This window comes from Ictalurus furcatus, chromosome 23 (genome assembly GCF_023375685.1).
Source record: "Ictalurus furcatus strain D&B chromosome 23, Billie_1.0, whole genome shotgun sequence".
NCBI lineage: Eukaryota > Metazoa > Chordata > Actinopteri > Siluriformes > Ictaluridae > Ictalurus > Ictalurus furcatus.
Genome location: NC_071277.1, coordinates 19,930,891 through 19,953,649, shown reverse-complemented (window position 1 = coordinate 19,953,649; position 22,759 = coordinate 19,930,891). Strand labels below are relative to the sequence as shown.

Sequence of the window (22,759 nt, the reverse complement as noted above, 5' to 3'; positions counted from 1 at the left end):
AAACGCAACAAACCATGTTTACTGCTAACGAGGTCACGGGACACGCCTTTAATAAAAGATCAAAGATTAAAGATTTAATTAAAGATTTAATTCATCGTTTCCGGATATACTGCAGTATCCACGTCTATAATACTAATGGACATGTACAAAAAGCTGTGAAACACTGATTTTGATTTCACTTTAAATATATGTGTGTGTGTGTGTGTGTGTGTGTGTGTGTGTGTGTACTCACGCAGCTCTCTCTCTGGATGGTGTGTAAGATCCTCTTGGCAGGCAGGAGGAAGTCGATGAGGCAGCGTAGGCCGTCTCCGCCGTACTGACGCTCCACCACGCTGAAGAGCTGCAGCAGCACCGTGGACGCCGTCGCCCCAAACGGAGCGTACACTGACGATAGAGTGCTCTGGATACAGCTGTCTAATGACTCTGAGTCCTAACACACACACACACACACACACACACACACACACACACACAAGTGAAACTGCATTTATTTCAGTGGGCGGGGCTTTGGTTTTAATTGTCAGAATTTAATTGGCTTGCGAACAGTACCGTCGACTTCTGCTAAATTCACCCGAGGACCCAAGCGAACGTGGAAAAAAGCTTTTAAAGGTCAATTTAGAATTAGAATTTCAGGTCTTCTTAAACTGCTTAAAAACATTTTTCTAAACAAAGTAACAACTTAAAATAGTTTTTATTAATGTTCTGCTATCTTCCTTTTACTGTTTGGAACATTAATGTTAATCATTTTTTCCGCTTTTCGTAGATACACGATATTTCTTTTTCTCAGCGTTAAATCGGACTGAATGAAGCCCTGGTCCGTGTGGAAATGTGACAGACGGGTGTGTTATTGTAAACACTGAGTTAAAAGAAACTCGCGACATCGTTCTGTTTGTTTTGGCGATGATGAACGCGGGTGGCATTGACTTTCCGACTCCTCCTGTGAGACAACGGGTCGCATACGTTTACACACACACACACACACACACACACACACACACACACACATGGTAGGATGTCAGGAGGTCGCAGGCCACGTCCCGTTCACTTAGCGCATGTCAGAGGAAACACCTGTCAGGTGACGTCATGGTCTGGACAATAACACAGCCAGTGTGGAAAGTCTGACTTTTTTCCGGGATTTTCCAGCGCTCCTGCCCTGACCTCTGATCCCGACTCTGACAATGAGCCAAAGGTTGAGTTCATACAAGTGTTTTAAGGAAGTTGATGACTCTGACTCGACTCACCTTGACTCTCAAAGTGACGAATCAGAGTCGACTTGCACTGACTCAAAGTGACGAAACAAAGTCGACTCACATTGACTCAAAGTGACAAATTAGAGTTGAATCACATTGACAAATCAGAGTTGACTCACACTGACTCAAAGTGACGAATCAGAGTCGACCCGCATTGACTCAAAGTGACGAATCAGAGTCGACCCGCTTTGACTCAAAGTGACGAATCAGAGTCGACTTTCCTTGACTCTCAAAGTGACGACTCAGAGTCGACTCACATTGACTCAAAGTGACGAATCAGAGTCGACTTTCCTTGACTCTCAAAGTGACGACTCAGAGTCGACTCACATTGACTCAAAGTGACGAATCAGAGTCGACTTTCCTTGACTCTCAAAGTTACGACTCAGAGTCGACTCACATTGACTCAAAGTGATGAATCAGAGTCGACTCACATTGACTCAAAGTGAGGAATCAGAGTCGACTTTCCTTGACTCTCAAACTGACGACTCAGAGTCGACTCACACTGACTCAAAGTGACGAATCTCTATTCTAATATCTATTGTCTCTATCTATCTATCGAGCTAGCTTTAGCATTAGCATTTAACACGTAATCACCGTCTCTTCACGTTAGCATTAGCGTTTTATAAACGCATCCCGCTACAAAAGTGACTCATGAATCAGTTACTTGGCTCAGGAAGACCTGCTTTTGATTGCGTCCTTATGAGGAAAGCTGGAGGTGATTACGACATTGTGACCCCGAGACGGCGGAAAACAAAAGTCGTAAGATTCTCACACTCGGTTCGTGTGTGTGTGTGTGTGTGTGTGTGTGTGTGTGTGTGCTGATCTGCATGCCACAGGGAAGAGGAAAACTCAGTGCTGTTTACTGGAGGAAGGACAACAATGGCAGGAAAGTCATCACTACATATTTTTAAATGTCTTCTTTGGGTTCTGCTGGCGCCGTGGACGAGAAGAGCACGAGGGGAACCCACTTTGATCGGGGAAATGCCTGCACATACCGCTGACCTTTAACCTCAATCAATCAGTCAAAATACTGAGATGAATCCTTATTCACTTACATATTACAGATTCTACACTCACTTCAGTTCTGTCTCACACACACACACACACACACACACACACACGGTGCTCTAAAGCTAGACGTACAAGCCACTGTAGCCCAAACATGAGGCTCAGAAGCGTCTCGTTTGAAGGAATTAAAGAGAGACGGAGATAAATAAAGCTTCTAAAACTGAAGACGCTCTTTCACCTGGTCAGAGTCAGGAGAGGTGTACTGTGAGTGTGTGTGTGTGTGTGTGTGTGTGTGTATTATTGACAGAGAGACCCCCAGGTAAACAGTGTGTCCCTTCTGCTGTATAAACCTTGCGTACACAGCAGCCAGACACACACAGTGCTCTGTCATTAACACGATGAGTGGACTCTAATCACACACACACACACACACACACACACACACACAGCCAATTGGAATGATGTGGAATGGAAGCTCAGGGGCCAGGAGAGTTTCTCGAGCAGGGACATGCCATTTCACGGTGCTTCACGGAGATCCTGGAACTCTTCACAATTCCAGCACAATTCTAGAAGATGAAAAGTTTCTGGAGCTCTTCTGAAGAACCCGTAACTCGGTGACGTTCTGGAACTCGTAAACGATTAAACACTACGGAACTCTTCTGGAGATCTGTGCAGCTTTGGGACACTGCGGGAAAATCCTCAGAAATCTAGAACCCCTGAAAGGTTGAAATCTTCTGAAGATTCCAGAGATCTTTGACATCCTGGAGCTCATCCGAATTCCAGAACCTTCAACAGATTTCTACAAGTCTCTAAGTAAGTCTGGAACTCTTAAAACGATTCCAGAACGCTCCTGCCATTTGTAGGACTTGCTATGACTCCTTCATTTCTCCAGAACTATTAGCAGACGAATCCACCGCGGAGCTCCTCAGACGGTTACGCAACGCTCCGATGTTCTCGAACTTTCCGGAATGTCTGCGGAAAACTACTCGGATTGGCGAAATCGCAAAAAATCGCACGAAATCGTTCTGCACGACGTCTTTCGCGGCGATGTTTGCTGGGAAACGAATCGAAGAGGGCTTCGGCTGAATGCATGTCGTGATGATGTCACACCACGTGTAACATTACTATTATTAATATTGCTGAACTTCATTGATATCGTGTTCATTTCTGTTAATCACGTCATGACTCGGGAACTCACGGATGCCGCGGAACCTTCTCGTACGCTGCGGTCGCCACGGTTTCACGGCGTCTGACCACAGCGTGATAAATACTGACAGCGGTTTCTCAAAAACGTTTTTAAGAAAGAAAAACAATTCGATCTCGTCGCTTCGTTTGTTTCAAGCACGTGCAAAGAATACGTAACAGATGTTTCCCTGTAAACCGTCACCACCAGCTTGTGTGGTTCTAAACCACGAAGCCATATTATCTGTATTCTCTCTTCTCATTTGCTCTGATTTATATTATTATTATTATTATTATTTCTCCCAGAAGGTTGCGCTACGTTTCTTTGCCGTTCCAGAAAGGTTCTCTGTATCAGCAGGTGGATGCAGGGGGTCAGAAACCCAAAGCCGGTGCGCTCCAGACCTCCAGCGGTGCGTGACTCCGTGACTACGCCGCTTGAGAGTAACGTGAGAACGGCGGCGCTGAAAGCGGCCGAGCGACGGAGCTTTTCACTGCGGCACGGAAACAAAAAGTCACTTGAGGTCCCTGGAATTAGAGACATTTTCCAAAGGCAGAGCAAAAGAAAGTCTCAGGCTCTCACAAGTCATGAGGAATAAACACCCGTGTGTGGTGCACGTACAGTAAAACGATCAGCGGAGCAGAGTTACGTGCGTAGTGTTTTATTCCTCTTATGCCACGGAAAGTTTCCGACAATCACAAATTTGTACTTGTTCAAGAACGACATACTTTTATTTTTTTTATCCATTTATAGTTACGTTACACGTCCTGAGAAACAAGTTAGCTCCTGTTCTCACTAACGTTACAGCAGTTCCCTCACCAGCCTCTCTCCTTCCAGAAAAGCCAAACAAACACATCTCTCCCTGCGGAAAACTTCACCATATCAACCATTACTGCACGTGTCGACGTGTGGCGTCCGCCGTACACGTCCCTGAGACTGAGCCGTTGCTATGGATATAACGATAACGAGCGTGGCTCGGTGAAGCAGCACTTTCTGACCTACAGAAGCCGCAAATTCATCGGCGCTGTGGTGTTTTAAACACCGATCGTCTCAACTTCAAAGGCTCTGGAACGGTCAGGGGCGTGGCCTGTGGTCTAGGCAACCAAAGCAACAGCCCTGACCCAAATAGATCGAAGTCGGAGCGGTGGCTGCCTTTCAAATGAAGCGTCTTTTTCCGTCTTTGATTGAAATGACTGGTTGAGAGGATGGTTGGGGAAGAAACGCTGAGATTTTTTCCCGGAAGGAGAAAACAGACGCTAGACGCCATAAAATCAAAAAAAAACAAGTTTGATATTTTAGTATTATACTCGTTGCGTTTGATCTTACGAGAACTTGGTAAAGATGTCAAAATCACAAGCACAATTTTGTTCTGTGCGATTATAGTGATATAAAAGTGCAACGTGTACTAGATGTTTAGGAGAAGATATTTAGAACAGACTCCGCCCCCTCTGTCACCACACACAGACTGTAATTAGGACTCGGCAATTACGGCTTTCTGATTGAAGGATCCACTTCGCACTCAAGTAGCACTTCAGCGGCTATTGTGGTGTCCGCTTTCGTGTGTGTGTGTGTGTGTGTGTGTGTGTGTGTGTGTGTGTGTGTGAAGGTTCTGGACTCTTCGGACAGACGGGGGGAGTGTGAGTAGATAGAGTGTACGCTCTCTCCAGAGGAAAGCGAGCAACAAAGGCTGCTAGACTGAATGATGGACTAGTGTGTGTGTGTGTGTGTGTGTGTGTGTGTGTGTAGTGGAGTGGTCACTGAAGAGCCTTTAATATGTGACGGATAGAGCAGCGGTGTGAACGCAAACACAACATGAAGGTGCAAACACAGCAGAAATGTGAACAGACGAACAGAAGCGACAGCGTTTAAAAAAAGAAAAACAAACAAACAAACAAACAAATTTTTCTACGTCTTTCCAGGACGCTGTGATCGTATACGAGACGTCGACGTTTTAGCCAAAGACTAAAAGCCTATGTTTTTTTCATTAAATAAATCCCAAACAGGTCGTGAAAATGGAATGTCTGAAATGGGTGGAGCTTAAGTTCAATTTTAATCACGTGACTTCGCTATACAATTTAGCTACAGTACGAAACGTCACATAGTTAGATACGTATAGCTACGTATAGATACGTTAGCTTAGTGCGTCGCTAGCGTTCATGTTCTGTAATTAAAACCCGTACGCGTTCAATTAATTGCTAGAGAACATTAAATGTGATGTCAAATCAGGCTCGTGATTGGCTGGTCAAATTTAGCCTAAGCTCCGCCCCTGTGTTGACCCAGGGGTCCTCGTCACTCATCAAACTCAGGACATTCACACAATGTGTGTGTGTGTGTGTGTGTGTGTGTTTCTTTCATTTTGGTCACCGGACGACGCTGGACAGTTTTGTAATCGGTGATGTAACGTGTCGCGATATGAAAACACGGTGGAAATGGTCTACATCGTGACTGAGAACACGCCGCCGTGTCGTATCTGTGAAAGACGGGAAGCTTCGACGCATTCCTCCCTCCATTCACATGATAATCGACAAACGCCTAAAGCGCTTCGCGAAAGGAAAGGAATGAGCTCCGACCTCTCTCTCCGCTTCATGCTTACTTCGTTTTATTACGCTCCTGTGTTTATTCTATACACGGTGTCGTGGCAGTGTCGGGTCAGCGCTCCACCAGGCATGTGCTGATGATCAGTTAGACGGTCGATATATCGCGATATTTGGCGCGATATCGTTATCGTCGATACGGCAGAGTATTGTAGATATCGTAGTCGACGTGGTTCGTGTTTCTGGGATAAAAGCATAAGCACAGCGGCCTTTTTGAACACACACACACACACACACACACACACACACACACACACACTGAAAACCATGAGATGACAATGATATATACCGTCATATAAGACTATAAATGTAGGAAGTATCTGACTGGATGTTCAATGATAAACTAATTTAAAAAGTTGAATGAACTTGTGTCCTCCAGTGTCATTATGTGGCATTTTTCCATTTTTTGCCAAACACACACACACACACACACACACTATACCGTACCTAAAAAACAAGAGTAGCAGTACTCAGGACTGCGATTTAGTGTGAATACGGCGGGACGTGATGCGGCGTGTCTCACCTTTATGCTCAGGTAATTGTCACAGCTGCGGGACTGGGCTCGCGTGTGCATGTCGTCCTCCTCAAATAAATAACGCCTGAGGAATAAATAAATAATCCCAAATCCGAACGAGTGTGGATTAAAATCCGGAGAGTGCTAGAGATCCGTCAGAGGGACGCGGGTCGGGATTGTCCATGGCTGGGACGGTGCGTCTCGCAAAAACTCAGAGAGTCAGCTGTGCGAGTCGTCCTGACGGAGTGTGAGAGCGGCAGTAAAGCTCTCCTCCCTCTCTCCCTCGCCCTCTCTCTCTCCACCCCTCGTTCACTCCCATTCGCCCAGTCATTCCACTTCCTTCACTGCTGAAAAAACACACAACCTGACCTGTACACAACAATGACACCACCTCCTCCCCCTCCACACACACACACACACACACACACTACCCCCTTTTGCCCTGCAGGATTCCCCCCCCCCCCTTCATTTCTTTAACTTTTTAACCCCCCCCTCACCCCCCTCCCTCATTGTCCAGGCTGTACCAATGGATTATTCTATTGCTTTTGTCAAAGGAGAGGGGGAGAAAGGCATTAGAACAATGGTGGAACAATGGCACGCTCCTGAATCTCATCAGGGGAATCCCTGACCCACACACACACACACACACACACACACACACACACACACACACACGGACGGACGCACGCGGCTTCCCGCCTCCCTCCTGAGTTCGAGAACGTCCACAGCTTGCACGGTTGTCCATCTCACTTTCAGAAGAGTTAATGAAGTCTACAGGATTAATCTAGAACCCTTAAGCATTCTTCTGTTTGTCTGTTAAAGGTTCTGTGTAGAACCCTGCAACAGACGGGTTACATTTAGGAAGAGTTCTAGGTGGAACACGTCTGGGAAGATGCGAAATGTGCCAACAGAAACAAAAAAAAATCCACCACCACGTGCTTTTACATGAGAGATGTAAGTGTGTTCAGGAAAACGAGTTCGTTCGGGAAAACTTTCCCATCCTGTGTTTGTGTGATTTTAGGTTTTAAGTGAAGTAATGGCACCCTATCAAAGGAAGAAGAGTTAACGCGGTGGCTGAGCTGCGTTATTGGAAGATTTACAGCACGCTGCACTTAGGAGGACTTTTTTTTTTTGTCGTTGTTGTCATTTTCAGCTCCCGTGGGCGTGGTTAAATATAAATGAGCTCTGTAATTTATTTATCCACATACACGTGACGGCACGGTGAGAACGGTTTATTAGGTTTGGTTTTCATTTAATAACCTTTTTAAAGGCTTTACCTCGAAGTGCTGACACTGGAGACTCCTTCCATAAAATCAAATATATGACATTATTACATCTCTTAACAGAACACTACTTCTCCGCGTCAATCAGTACACGTCTTTACTTTGTTAAACAACACGTTTATTTAAAAACCAGCTTATTATTAGTCTCAGATTACGTGGAGCGTACTGTAAGTCGCAGTGTTACTATAGAAACGATTAAAACACTTTCTGACCAACTGGACTGGAGAATTCAACCTGGCTGTGGTAGAAATGTGCTGGGAGCTCGTTCGCAGCATGCGATCCCGCTTTCGTGAGCTTCCTGCGTTTTCTATCGGATCAGGAAATCGTTATTTTGTGTACTAACTGACAGAAAGGAACGCTCGGTGGCATGCGCGTCCGAGTTTATCCTTGTTTATCCAAGATAACCGTAGCTCAATAAACAGCATCTGGTTTACATTCTGTCTGCGTGTGGAAAACACACACACACACACACACACACACACACACACACACACACACACACTGGGTCTGTGGCGATAAATACTTCAAAAACAGTTCATAATTTTCCTGTTGTTTGGAAATAAAAAAACAAAAAAAACAAAACAAACAAAATCGCTTCAAATAACTTTTACTTACAGAAGCTTCTAGAAAACTCCTGCAGGAGGAGATATAGCGCTCCCCAGAGAGACCCTGAGATCTGATATCGGGGACTGACGCTAATTAGGCCGCCGAGCGTGCACCCTTTGGTCTGTTCCCATAATCGTAACTCAGTCTTACAGTGGAATAAAAATAAGTGCTCTGTGTGTGTGTGTGTGTGTGTGTAAGTACTGTTTGGACTCGCCGAGTGCTGAAGATAAACAACAACACGCTCATTTGCTGCTGTGTAAGGAGCTCGTGACGGCTGCTGCAGATATTATTTCCTGAAGTACGATGTTGAACATTTTACTCTAAACTCTAAAGGAAGGTGTGAAATGAATCGCACGGGAATTTAATCGATCGGACAAGCGTGTGAAGTTCGTTTGAAGCTTCTTTTGTTTTGAGATACCCCCTGACGCTAGGGTCTGTGTTGAGGAAGAACGCGATGAGGCAGCGATTTAGTGCACGATGCTAAACTGGAGGCGATACGGTTCCGTGACTTGTTAGCTTGTTAGCCTTTAGCAGTGCAAACACGTCTCAGCTTCATTTAGATGGAGGAAGTAAAGGTTAATGGAACTGGAGCTGATCTAACTGAACATCTGGGTGTTTATACGTGTGTGTGTGTGTGTGTGTGTGTGTGTGTGTGTGTGTGTGCGTGTGTGTGTGTGGCACATTCAGGGCGATCAGTGTGTTTGCTGAGGAACACAAAGCCCAGCTGTGTCCTCCCTCCACACACACACTCACCCAACTGTGGAATGTAACACCCCGATCTCACAGCAGCGCTGAACACTGGCGTAGCAGCACAACCGCACCTCACACACCCCCACCTCACACACCCCCACCTCACACACCTCCACCTCACACACCTGTCTCTCTCTCTCTCTCTCTCCTACTGGATGTAAAATGAGCAGCGATGCTCTCAGTGATACGATCGGATAAAATCACAATCTTGAAGTCGTCCTTAGTCGCTGTGACCAATCAGTGTCGGGATGTTGTACCACATGACCTCACACTCAAACCTTGCACGAGTTTATCAGTGCTGATGATCACCCAGAAGTGGTGATGAGTCACTGATCAGTGCAGCCATAATAACAAAACCAGACAGCTAGCTTGGGCACGGCACAACTCCTTCAGATTTCCCCATATAACACACTAAACACACTCAAACTGCAAACCTGAGATCTTTCTTTAGAATCAAAACACATAATTAGATTTTTCAATCATTTGTTTAACAGAAATATCAATAGATGTGATAATCTTCTGTGGAAAAAGTACTCTTGGCCTCAGAAGCTAGTATTGCCCCCTGTAGCTGAAATAACTTCTTGTAGGCGTTTTGCGTAATTGTCCTCCAGTCTCTGATATCGGCTTGCTGGAATTTTGGACCGCTCTTCCATGCAATATTCTTTCAGTTCCTAGATGTTTGAGGGTTTTCTTGCATGTTCTGCCCGTTTCAGATCCCACCTACAACATCTCAATGGGATTCAAATCCGGGTTTTGACTCGGCCGTTCCATAACCCTCCATTTCTTCTTTTTCAGCCGTTCCTTGGTGGATTTTCTCGTGTGAGTAGAATCATTATCCTGTTGAAAGATCCACTTTCGGTTCAACTTCAACTTTCAGACAGACGGCCTCACGTTATCTTCAAGCACGCTTTGATATGATGCAGAATTCATAGCTGAATCAATGAATGCAAGCTGTCCAGTCCCTGAGGCAGTGAAGCAACCCCAAACCATAACATTTCCTCCACCGTGCTTCACAGTTGGTATGAGGTGCTTCTCCTGAAAACCTGTCTTTGGTCTGCGCCGAACATGTCTGCTGTTACTGTGACCAAACAACTCTATATTTGATTCATCTGTCCAGAGCACATTATTCCAAAAGGCCTGGTCTTTGCCTGTATGCTTATTGGCAAACTGTAATCTTGCAGAGGCTTTTTCCTGACACGCCTCCCACGCAGGTCAAATCTGTGCAATCTCTTTCTGATTGCAGAAGCATGCGCTTTGACACCAACAGTTGCAAGACTTACTCGCAGATCCTGTGATTCATTTTTGGGGTTCTTGGAGACTTCTTTTTGCATCAGACGGTCGCTCTTTGGCTGAATTTGCCAGGACGGCCGGTCCCGGTCTAATCGACAGTCGTTTGAAATCTGTGCCACTTGTAGATGATTTTCCTTACAGTGGAATGAGTATTTCAAATAATATGGAGATCTTTTTAAATCCCTCGCCAGACTCATAGGCATCCACAACCTTTTTTTTTCTGAAGGCCTTACAGAACTCATAAGATCTTGGCATGATGACTCCACACACCTCAATAACAAAGGGAACACCAGACACTAGATATGAGAGGGGTATAAATAAGACCGGCTCCACCTGCACTCCCTGAGCAGGTTCTAATCACCGGCACCCGATCTTCAACACCTGATAACTGATGATCAAACGTTTGATGTACTTATTTTTTTTTCCACACAATATCGTCCTAACTATCACAAGTTCGCGTGTTACTATTTACAGCTAAAATTGTTACAAGCAACGTTTCAGTTAAAAGTCTTTTTCCGCACTAGCGCAGGAGCTCAGAAACAAAAACGGATACGTACGTTTCTCGGTCCAGCTACTTCCGATAACTCCTCATAAACGTAGAGTCACTCTAACTCGAGCGGAAACGTTTACTGAATATGGATTTGTTGGGGGGGGGGGGGGGGGGGGCTTTGGAGTTGCTTTCAACCAACCATGCTGAAACCAGAATAAAGATTTCTAAAGATTTCTAACAGTTCTAGTCAGAAAGCAGACTCACAGGTGACGGTCATGAAAAACTCTGAGAATATTTAGAAAGACACCTCGAGAGGAGCCGAGACTTTAGGAGGAGAATATTGGATAGCAGAGTAACGATAAGAAGAAAAGAGCGCAAGAGTACGAGTGAGAAGATTACCGGAGTCGAGACCTCAGGAGATAGAACCGTCGAAAAACATTGATTCATACAAGAAGTCCGAAGGTGCAATGTCTTCACATTAAACAGCGTTATCACACCCCTACTGAACAGCACGATGACCACAGAGTCACAGATAACACTTCTGTTAAGATAATAATAAAAAAAAGTGCTAAAAAAAACTCACCGTGTTAATCAGGGATCGGTGACGGACTGAAAGATGGACGACTCGACTGCTTCGCTCGCTCTGGAGCTGTGATCTGACACGAGCTGCCCAGGGGAAGAGTTAATAGAGCTCAGACCACATCTCACGGCCTTGAAGACGCACACACACACACACACACGCACACACACACTCCGAGACTGAGAGTGAGTCTGGCCCAAAGTCCCTCCCTCCTTCTCTCACACATACACACAGCAAGGCAGTCTGGGAATCTGTGGTGGGAGTGAAGAGCTTCAGATAAAGAAGACGCACACCACACACAGTGTCTTGCTACCATTCCAAGGTCTCTGACACACACACACACACACACACACACACACACACACACACACAAACACTCCCAGTGCAGCCACCTGAATCAGTGTGTATTGTGTATTTTTGGTGCTAGGGCACTGAATGTATATTGCGACTCTCTCTATATCTCTCTCTCTCTCTCTCTGCCCTTTTTTGGATTCTACTTGACCCCCACCCAAATCAAACAGAGATAATTGGAGGCGTACAGGGCCGACCTGGTTTATCTTTAACCCCTGCTGTTTGGTGCTCGACTCCGACACTCATCCGTCAGTCACAGGCTCTGAGACGAGCGTTCGGCTCTGAGAATAAAAACCTCGCGCTGGGTTTCAAACCGAAAAACGTACCAAACATTATCGCCTTATCAGACAGACAGGGCCTGGAGGGAACCTGCGGCGCTGACCCCCTTCCTGTGAAAACAAGATGGACGCAGGAACAGGTGCAGAGCGTGTCGGGGAATTAAATATGGAGCTCGGAAGATGTCAAAGGTACTTTATCGATTTTTATATCGTTGTGTGTTATATACAAATCTCATGAAAGGCGTTTATTTCGGACACGCTGGACGAGGAGCCAAACCAATCACCGCATGTCTTTGGACTGCGGGAGGAAACTGGAGTACCCGGAGGAAACCCCCGAGGCACGGGGAGAGCATGCAAGCTCCGCGCACACAGGGTGGAGGCAGGAATCGAACCCCCGACTCTGGATGTGCGAGGCAAACACGCAAACCACTAAACCACCGTGCCCTCAGATTTTATGCAAATTAGACCAAAAATAAAGCGCCCAGGACGCCCATGGAGAAACGGTAGATGCTTTCAGACGTGTCAAACTGCGAGTTCTCTTCAGTGATGTTAAACACTCGTAACGTTACTATTTAGGTAACGTCAGGTAACTAGTTTGCTTGCTGCCAATCGTTAGCTAGTTAACATCCAAACGTAGCTCTTTAACTCTTTCTGTAGAACATTAAAACTTTAGATGCACACACCTCACAACTGCTCATATCTTCAGTTTTATCTCCACTTCACGACTGTGAAATGTTTGAGACTTTGACCGCTCTGAAAGCGTCTACTTCTTTTCTAGGAATCCAAATTCTCCTAGCGTAATTTTACATGCAACTTGTGTTTGTGGCATTTAAAGCTCCATAGTATGAGGAGAGACCTCGGAGGAGAGACCTCGGAGGAGAGACCTCGGAGGGGAGATCTCGGAGGAGACACCTCGGAGGATAGACCTCAGAGGAGAGATCTCAGAAGAGAGATCTTGGAGTAAAGATCTCAGAGGAGAGATCTTACAGGAGAGATCTTGGAGGAGAGATCTCAGAGTAAAGATCTCGGAGGAGAGATCTTGGAGTGTCCTCAATAACTCTGATAACATACATATAAATCATTATATTATTTACCTGGAGAGAACTTCTCACTGAATGTCCTTTACACAAGGTTCCTCTTACTCTGAATATTGTTTTACAGCCACGTTTTCTGAATTTTGCTTCTTTGCTGATCTATGATGCTGGAAGTCTGTCTTAAAATATCAAAGTAAGCACACACCCGAATTACCATACATATATATATATATATATACTTGCTTCAAATTACACCCTTTTAAATAAACATATGTGTGGTGGCCTGAAAAAAAGCCTCACATGGTGACATTTACTACTATATATAGTACGTATGTAGTTCTGAAAGCTGCAGACTTTTTCTAAAATTAAATATGTCAAGTTCTGGCATTTAACAGTTTGGTTGAAGTGAAAATGGAGGAAACTGCATTATTCCGATTTCATCACAGACATTTTGACAGCTGGAATCTGATTACAATCTGATTTGATGAGGTTTAAATCCACTTCACTGTCATGTAGCTTTCCAAGAACTTGATCGAAGCGTGACAGAGTGACTGTGACGGATTCACTACAAGAGTGACTGGTTACTAGAAAGAGTAAATAAGATAAAATTATTTCTACGATTTGACAAACAGCCCAATCTGTCAATCTGGCAACCCTGTTCCAGAAACTATTAAGGACTAGAAAGAGAGGATTATAACAACAACAACAACAATAACAACAACATAGAAATGAACAGCAATAGTAAATTTCTATTCCTTCGAGAAACTTTAATTCCAGAGAAAATTAATTTTCAAGGATTGTGTTATTAAAAAGACCAGAAATAGGAAATCTGGCAACCTTGATCCAGAAAATAATAAGCCTTCAACAAATTTTGAATCAAGCAGCAACAACAACAACAAAAACATATAAATTGCTAAAAATAGTACATTTGATAACTTTAAAATGTGGAGGATTTTATATATGTATATATATATATATATATATATATATATATATATGTATATATATATATATATATATATATATATATATATATATATATATATATATAATTGTGTGATTTAAAAACATCTGGTAACCCTGTTCCAAAAAATATGACGACTAATAGAGAGGTGATTATACACTTCCCAAAAAGTCGAGTTCAGATCTTTTACTGCAGAGGATTTTATGGTTGGTGTGTGTGTGTGTGTGTGTGTGTATGTGTTCAAGGGGGGATTCCCTCCCTTTTGTCCACCTGTTGTGTCCCTTTTCCACGTCCCCCTGCCCCCTGCAGAGAGTGTGTCTTGGACCTGGGAACACAGAGAGCCTTGTCTTCTCTCAGATGTGCGTAAGCACAGGTGGAAGCTCCTATTACAGTAGCTCTCTCAGTACACACACACACACACACACACACACACACACACACACACACACACACTCAGACCTCCCACACACACGTGCACACTGTATCAGCCACGAGATTGATCTCCACGAAGAATACGTGACTCACTGACCAAATGGTGAAGGAGAATGTCCTGAGCCGAGTGTAGAGTGTGTGTGTGTATGTGTGTGTTCCTAAATGTCTGGGGAGGACAGACAGGTCACGACCTCTATCACCACTCACAGGTGCAAAAACAATGCGGTAAATAATCAGGCTGAATAACGTGTTAATGAGCTGCACAGGAACAGACGTGGAAGTAAACTTATCAAAAACTTAAAAGCCCCTCGGAAATATTCTAAGGCCGAACCATGTCCTAATTTTGTTTATAATTCTGGAACATTTTTATACGTTTAACATTAAACACGGATTAAACACGGCAGGAAATAATACAAAAATAACCACCCTTTTAATAACAGCGCTGAAATGGGGATTTTATAAATCACAGATCACGCTACAGATTCTGGAGTTGCTCGTGTCACTGTAGTTTGTCGTACTAGCTGCATGCTAGCTACGTACACTTGCCAGAGACCCCAACGATCTCGGCTACTTCCTCACACGCTTTATTTTTCTTTGTAACGTCTCTATACACGTGTAATGAGAGGTTGTACACGTCAGGATAAGAGGAAACCACGGCTGTAAGTTTTTTCTCCATTTTTCACGCGTCACGCTAGGAACTAAAGTTGTTAACGTGGAAATGAAAAGAAAAAAAAAACAAAACCCAAAACGTCAGACCGCGCATACGTCATAGGATTGGTCCGGGGAATCGTTCCAGTCGATCGCTTCAATTTGTCGCTTTAGTGTCACGCCTCAATCACAGAATAGAAAAAAATCTCGTTTCAAATGTCGCTGAATTCACGCTAACCCTACTCCGAGTCGTTATTCACTCATCAAGTTACTTTTTTGAAAGTTTGTATTCATAAACTTTTTTTAGTTTATTAGTTGTACTGATCAGCTATTAATGTGGTCTTAGCCTTGCTCTCACTCTCTCAGTTAGCTCCGCCCCCAAAACATTACAATCAAAAGTCAAAAGACGCAAGTTCTTTACAAGTTTGTCAATTACGATTCATAATAACGACAGTTTATACAACTATACAGACGTCAATTAATGCCCTAATGCTATATTTAATGTTATCGTTAAGGTACTTATACTTCGCACCTTTAATCGTTTGTTTGAGGAAGTATCAGATTCACAGACGTCCTGTGATGATTCGCCCGAGGCTGGAATATAAATCAAGTATACATCTTCTAATAGTCTTTTTAGACAATTCCCAACACGTGCCTGAAGAGATGATGATATTGTATGATATATAAGCTTTTTATGTATTATGTATTGAAAGAGAGAGCGTCTACCAGTCTCTGGACGTCCTCCAGATTCAAATCTCAAGATTCCCCTTACTGATTTCAAAGGATGTGAAGTACTGATGGAGGTGAAGTGCTTCAGTAACACAAAGCTCAAAGACGGTTGAAACGTTAAGTCCTGAAAATAAAAAAGAAGAAGAAGAAGAAAACAAACGAGTCAAACTAAGCTTCTGGAAATCCCAAGAAAGCTCGTGGGAGTTAGATGCTTAAAGCAAAGCTTAGGCTGTGGAGGGAAAAAAAACGACGAATGGAGAACCTGATTCAGGTTCAGACCTGCTCCGACCTTCCAATGACAAAGAAATGATATAAAGTGTGCACAGATAAGCTGAGATCTTACCTGCGTAAAGCGACAAGGACAAAAAAGGGAAAACTCACCACCACCTCTTCAAAGAACAAACCAGACACGTGTATGAAAAGAATTCACTGGTGGTTTGATTTTCGGTACTGATCCACGTTTCTATTTATGTTGAATATTACTTTGATGTTATTTTAAACATCTTTGTGCTCGTTGAGAAGAGCTTTATGACTGGCAGGAGAAATGTTTCCCAGAGAAACAAGATAAAAACGATCAGAAATATCAACAGACCATCTTCTCAAAGGTCCATGGCTTCCACCGTTTTTGAGAAACGTGAACGTTAAGTGAAATAAAAATGAAAACTTTAGATGCGGCGAGAAATATTTCTGAAGCCAAAGTGAAGACTACAAACCGAGGTTCTTACCTGTCGTCCTCTGGCTCAGCCTTAACAGTACTGAAGACAGAGGGAGAGAGACAAGAGAGAGAGAGAGAGAGAGAGAGAGAGAGAGAGAGACGAGACACCGGTGACAGCTGTCCAACCAGAGAGAGAGAACTACAGGCTCTGCTTGGAGGTCTGATGTATCCCACAATTCTCAGCTGCTTTGTTATAACCCGGCATGTCTCCGTGTACAGATGTCTTCAAATGGAGCGTTATGCTTTTAACATGGGGCACTGCACACATGATACAATCACTGGTCATGGGGTTAAATTTATGAGAACTCTGTTGCTAGGCAACTGGCAAAATACGGAGGTTAAGCGTAAGCTAGCTAATAACTGAGGTTAAGTATTTAGCTACCTAGAAAGTATCCGTAGAATATTTCACGAGGAACATGTTCCTCACATGTTCCTCCCCAACATCCATGGATTCAGCCATGTTGAGAAATGTTGCTTTACAACTTATAAACTCTGAGACGTCAATTAAAATTCAACTTCCGAAGTTGCGAACATTACAAAACTGGAATTTTGACATTCTTTAAGTAAACCCGACACGGTCAGGACGTAGCCTCCGCCAGGGCAGTTCAAGAACTGTGTGGATTGTCAGAATGACTGAGATCCAAAAGCCCTCGTGCGTGAAGAGAGACTCTCTCTGTTTATCAGCTCCTCCGATCTGCTCTTCTCTGTGCACACGTCTCACGCGAGCGACGGGGTTGGAGGAACATGATACAGATACACGCCGTTCGTTCCAGTCTTTACGCCGTTATTGATGCAGACGTGAACGCTGCGCCTTAACAACCACAGCAACAGCAGCACAGCTGGGCCGGGCCCAACAATCAGTTATATATCATATCATAATCGTATTATTATTAAACATAGCGCCCCTGTGTTAGCCTTCACCCTCCATGGTTAGTAGCTTTCGTATGATACGATAGGGTGGAAACTGGCCAAGACCAAACTGGGGAGAAAATGGGTGAAGAAAAGTCGCACCTGAAATGAAACGTTCTGGTTTGTCTCTCTGGGGAAAGACAGTTTCTTTTCCAGAACAACTTTAAAACACTTTTAACCATCCAAAAAAGCCTTGAGGAACTTTTTTCCCCCCCGAGCGTTGACGTTGATCCTTACGCATTCCCACGTCATCTTCCCTCCAGTGAAGCCTGGATCAGCCCTGGGCTGTCACGTCAAGTCTTTCATGTCTGGTGTACTTTCAGTGGAAGGTGTCCAGAAACCATGTTTATCAAAATGGAGGAGCAGCAGCTCTGCTCTGAACTCCTCACGGATCTGCCGAACTTTTCATCCTATCGCGGAGAATGCAACGAGCCACCATACAGTGAAACGCCGCTTCACAGTCTGCTTTACAATCTACTCGTGACTGGTCAGAGTAGGGGCGGAGATCTCACGCTCCCTCTTCCCATCACTCATAAATAAGACCACAAGACTCGAAGAACCTCCCTGAACCTCAATATCTCCAGGTAGGGGACATAAGCCATGGGTTTTTTTCATCCGCATCAGACACGGCACCAATTTTGTGTGAGAATGATTGATACCATTTGAATAAATCTGCAGGGCCGCAGAACAATCTGACAATTTCCTATGAGGATTTCTCAGCCAGGAAGATTGTAAATAAAAGATTTTTGAATTAGAATCAACTCAGGATGATATAATCTTATCTGGTGTGGAGAAGAGAAGTGGAACACCCACACACCCACACACACACACACACACACACACAGACTGCTGTAATGTGTGATCCTCCCCCTTTCCATCAGACCAGGTGTGTGTTGTTTTGTCCCCATGGATTACAGGCCAAACACTCCCAGGTGTTGAGAGGGTGAAAAAACAGCTAGCGAGAGTTCCTCTTCTGCATCAATAAACCACCATGCACGAAACTCGAAAGGCAGAACAGGTCACAGTGAGAGTTTCGTAAAGGAGCCGAGGGTTACATGACATGACGCACCGGCGTCCAGGAATGTCCCGTCAAGGAAAGGGCAGGGAACGAGGACTAAGCGCAGGTCTTTATTATTCCACCTGGAGCTGGGCAGCTCTTTCATCTGCACAGGAAAGCTTTTAAAAAAATTACAGGGCTGCTGGCGCAATAACTCACTCAGAGCAAAAAAAAAAAAAAGAATAAAATCCCGCCAAGGGCTTGAACGCTGTTCGACACGGAAGGAGAGCCTCCTGAAGACTCTGGAGGAGATGAAGGAAATATGAAAAGCTCAGAAAGATAACACAAGGCCTTGAATGAATTATGAGTTCAGAACCTGTACAGCGTCACTAACAGGATGGAATGACATTGTAAGACTTAGTGTTTTGATAAACTGGAACGAGACTAAGAATAGGAATCTGAGTACACAGTGATCTCAAGCTTTTGGTGGAGGGAGGCGTTTTAGAAAATCTGGCTGGTCGATCGATTGAGACGATTTCGTGTTTCTGAACGTACAGCGAGAACAAGTGAACGCGGTCTGGGAAGCAACGGATTTGTTTTTCCAGGAAGCTGGGGCTCTTGTCATTTCCAGTAAAAATCTCAGACACACATGGGACATGGCACTTCTATCTCACCATAAAGGGGCAGTTAGTAAAGGCATATCTGTATACACTAGAGAGAGAAAGAGAGAGAGAAAAGAGGGAGGGAGGGTGAGGTTTTTCCTGTTTCCACTGGGCTAATTATACACTGCTCCAGAGCGTAAATCAGGATGAACAATGGCTCTCTCCTACACGGCTCAAAGTCAGTACACATCTACCGCTCTCCACCGCTCTGTCGCTCTCAGAGGCAACTTATAAAGGGATAGTTCAACCAGAAATGAACATTCTGCCATCATTCACTCACCCTCATGTCATTCCAAAACTGTACGACGTAAAAGAAGATCTTTTGAGAAATGTCTTTTTTGTGTCCATACAATGGAAGTCAATGGGAACCAAAACTGTTTGCTTACCAAACATTCTTCGAAATATCTTCCTTCGTGTTCCACAGAAGAAAGAAACGCGTACAGATTCGGAACGACACGAGGGTGAGTAAATGATGACAGCATTTTCATTTTTGGGTGAACTATCCCTTTAATGCGGAAAATAATGGCAATCGTGAGCAAAGATCTTACATCTGGTCCGTTTCGCGTTTAGCGAGGGAGAACTCATTAACTTTGGACGAAATCCACAGACAAGGTGCAAAAGCGTCTATTTAAGATTTCATAAAGAAAGAGAAGCAGAGACAGAGAGAGCGAGAGAGAGAGAGAGAGAGAGACAGAGAGAGAGAGTCCAGCTGAGTGCTCGTTAGCATGGATTGACGCTGGACTTTGGTAATTGATGTCATTGTGTTGTGTTATCTGCATAATGAGCTCTTCCTGTTGTGTTGAGCTGGATTCCTGGAGTTATCTGACTTTTCGGTCTCGTCCCTAATCTCCCAAACGTATTCCTCCAAAAACAGCACAAACTCTTGTGACACTGTCCATACTCCACGACCCCATGAGGGGGCGACATGACAGGAACGAATCCGCGGGATGATCTTCGTCACAGATAACCTTCTAGCTAGTGCTCTCCTCAGGAGATTAATCTGAGATGATTAATTATAGCTGTATCTGATTTCTAAAAAATGCAAAGTATATTCAAATGCAGATTAAGCTGACTGTGGCTTCTTGCTTCTTCTTGTTTACATTTTATTTGTTGCACAACCTCAAGCAACACAAACTAAACCCATACTAAATGTAAACGTATGAGAAGATTAATACTTCAAAACAGCGATTCACTGTAAAACGCAATCCGTTTGGATCTATTTGTCTCACACTACAGCAGAGGAATTCTAGCTTCCTTATTGCTTATTATTTATTAAAACAGTGGATGTAGTGCTTCCTGTTCATATGAATCATGTTACCGCTGGGAAAAAAAAAATGCTTTTTGCTCTCTAATCTTCACAGGCAGTTATGGCACACTTGAAGTGTCTTTGGTGCAAATTAAATTCTACACAACGTATAGAAATATACACTGTGTAGTATTTTTTTAAAAAAGAAGCATTAAATAACCAAATGTACATGTAACACCCTACCTTTGAACTTGATTTCAACTCTGTACAGCTACTGGACTACAGCCAGAAGTGGACAGGAAGAGGACATGTGTGTATGTGTGTGTGCTGTATAGCCACTAAATCTCTCTCTCTCTCTCTCTCTCTCTCTCTCTCTCTCTCTCTCTCTCTGGTGTAAAACTGAGACATTAGTATTCAAAGCGCTGAGTTCTGAGAAAGAACAGAGTTCAGCGGAGAGGAGATTCATCGTCCGGACTCAAACTGGATTATCCCGTCCTGATCCATGGCACATCACTAAGCAACTGCTCAAGCAGGTCGAGAATTCGGACAGCGAGCTCCAACGCCGTCCTTTCTTTGTTAGCAACGAATCTCCTGAGCTTGTTCGTTCTGAGCTCTGTTTACATCTTTAAAGTTTGAGGCTGAGGTGTTTTGGTGCTTATAGTCGAGTCAAGTTTATTTATAACGGCCAAAATCACGGGCATGTCTCGGTGGACTTTAGGGTTCCTGGACCGTAACCAACATCGCCCACGGCCTTAAACGGCCAAATGAGGAGGAAAAAACGTGGAAAGGGCATGAATGTTGAGACAAACAACAGAGACACAAACACAATTAGCGGTAAAGGGTTCTGCATTAGAGCTGGACCAAAAATCTAATATAACATACTAAATATTACATTTCTAACTACAAGAACAAACTCACGCTGAGTAATATTTGGTCTCTTATATCAATGGTTCTCACTTTTTTCCACTTGGTGAATATTTCAGGTATAAGAACCTCTCTAATGGCTCTAATAAATACCCCAAATATTGTTTATACACATTTAAATGAGTCTAAAATTAAATATACTTTAATAATATTGATAGCTTACTGTATTTTACAGGTAAAGGGGTCTCAGGATGCGAAAAAGAGAACCGCTGTATTTTATTATATGATATATTGAGCATTTAATAATTCAACAAAGCAAGCACTTTCTGGACGCTGCAGTGACACCTACAGTTCTATGAAGGTCAGCACATACAGTAATTCCTCCTTATAAACTAAATTTGGAGCTCGAATGAGCCTTATTTAGTTTTTCTTTCCATTTAAAGTCACCCAGAACATTTTTTATAGACCGTATATTTTATTTTACTGAATATAGTTATGAATATAGCGTTGGTCATGCAGTGCTTCATGATGTCTGTCGCTAAAAGGTAAATAAATCGGTCCTGAGAATCTTGAATGCAGCTAAAGGTTAAAAAGGTTAAACTTTCTACTAATACTATTAATAAAAATAAATATAAAGTGTTTTCCTTCCTGATGTTTAGGAAGTAAACGTAGTCGGCCGTCTTTGTCTCTCGCTTCTACTTCTGAGTTAGTGAAGCGTTTTTCCCTCTTAGACTCGAGAAGCTTAATCAAGTGGAAATTAGGGAAGTGGAGGGAGGCATTAGTCGGGGGGAGGGCGTTGGGGGTCATTGGGACGGGGTAGAATAGGCCAATTGTTCAGCGAGTTCTTTGAGCAGCGGAGTGGTTCTAAACAAAAAAAATCTGCCGAGGCAGCAGAGAAACCGTTAATGAGACACGACGAACACACAACTACACTCGCCAAAAAAGTGTTTCAAAAAGTTATCTTGGCTAGGAAAAGTTTTCAGTTTAGAACTATATGAAGAAAACAGGTGGGGGTAGAGACGAACATTCAACTGCAAAAAATTCTCTTTCTGAAGCATTAAAGCACTCTCGTGTGTGTGTGTGTGTGTGTGTGTGTGTGTGTGAGAGAGAGAGAAAAGACACTGAAGGACACAATACAGCAATAAAACTGTAAATGATATAATTCTCCATATACTCTCATTGTATTTATATTTATCTCTCATTAACGCAGAGTTGTTTCTCTCTCTATTAACGTATATAAACTCAGTGAAGTATTTAACAATGACGTTTCAGTGTGCAAAATAAAGACGCAGTTTTAACTATACTAGTATACTCTACTATTACAACACACTCTGTTATACTATACTATAGTTTATACCATGGTCTGTCTGAATACTCGATTCTGA

General features: G+C 43.5%; 1 protein-coding gene across 2 annotated transcripts in view; it reads right to left on the bottom strand.

The window, feature by feature from the left end:
- The window catches only part of zgc:158766 (uncharacterized protein LOC100009641 homolog), a 47,247-nt gene that overhangs the window by 21,852 nt on the left and 2,636 nt on the right, over positions 1 to 22,759 (bottom strand). Inside the window, exons 1-2 of one of the 2 annotated variants that reach the window (XM_053611094.1) lie at positions 6,556 to 6,954; positions 233 to 430 (exon numbers count right to left, since the gene is read on the bottom strand). In XM_053611094.1, the coding sequence (XP_053467069.1) occupies positions 233 to 430; positions 6,556 to 6,606 (249 nt within the window). In that variant the 5' untranslated portion in view covers positions 6,607 to 6,954. Of the gene's footprint in view, positions 1 to 232; positions 431 to 6,555; positions 6,955 to 22,759 lie in introns of those variants that run through there. The other variant, XM_053611093.1, reaches the window with a different exon arrangement.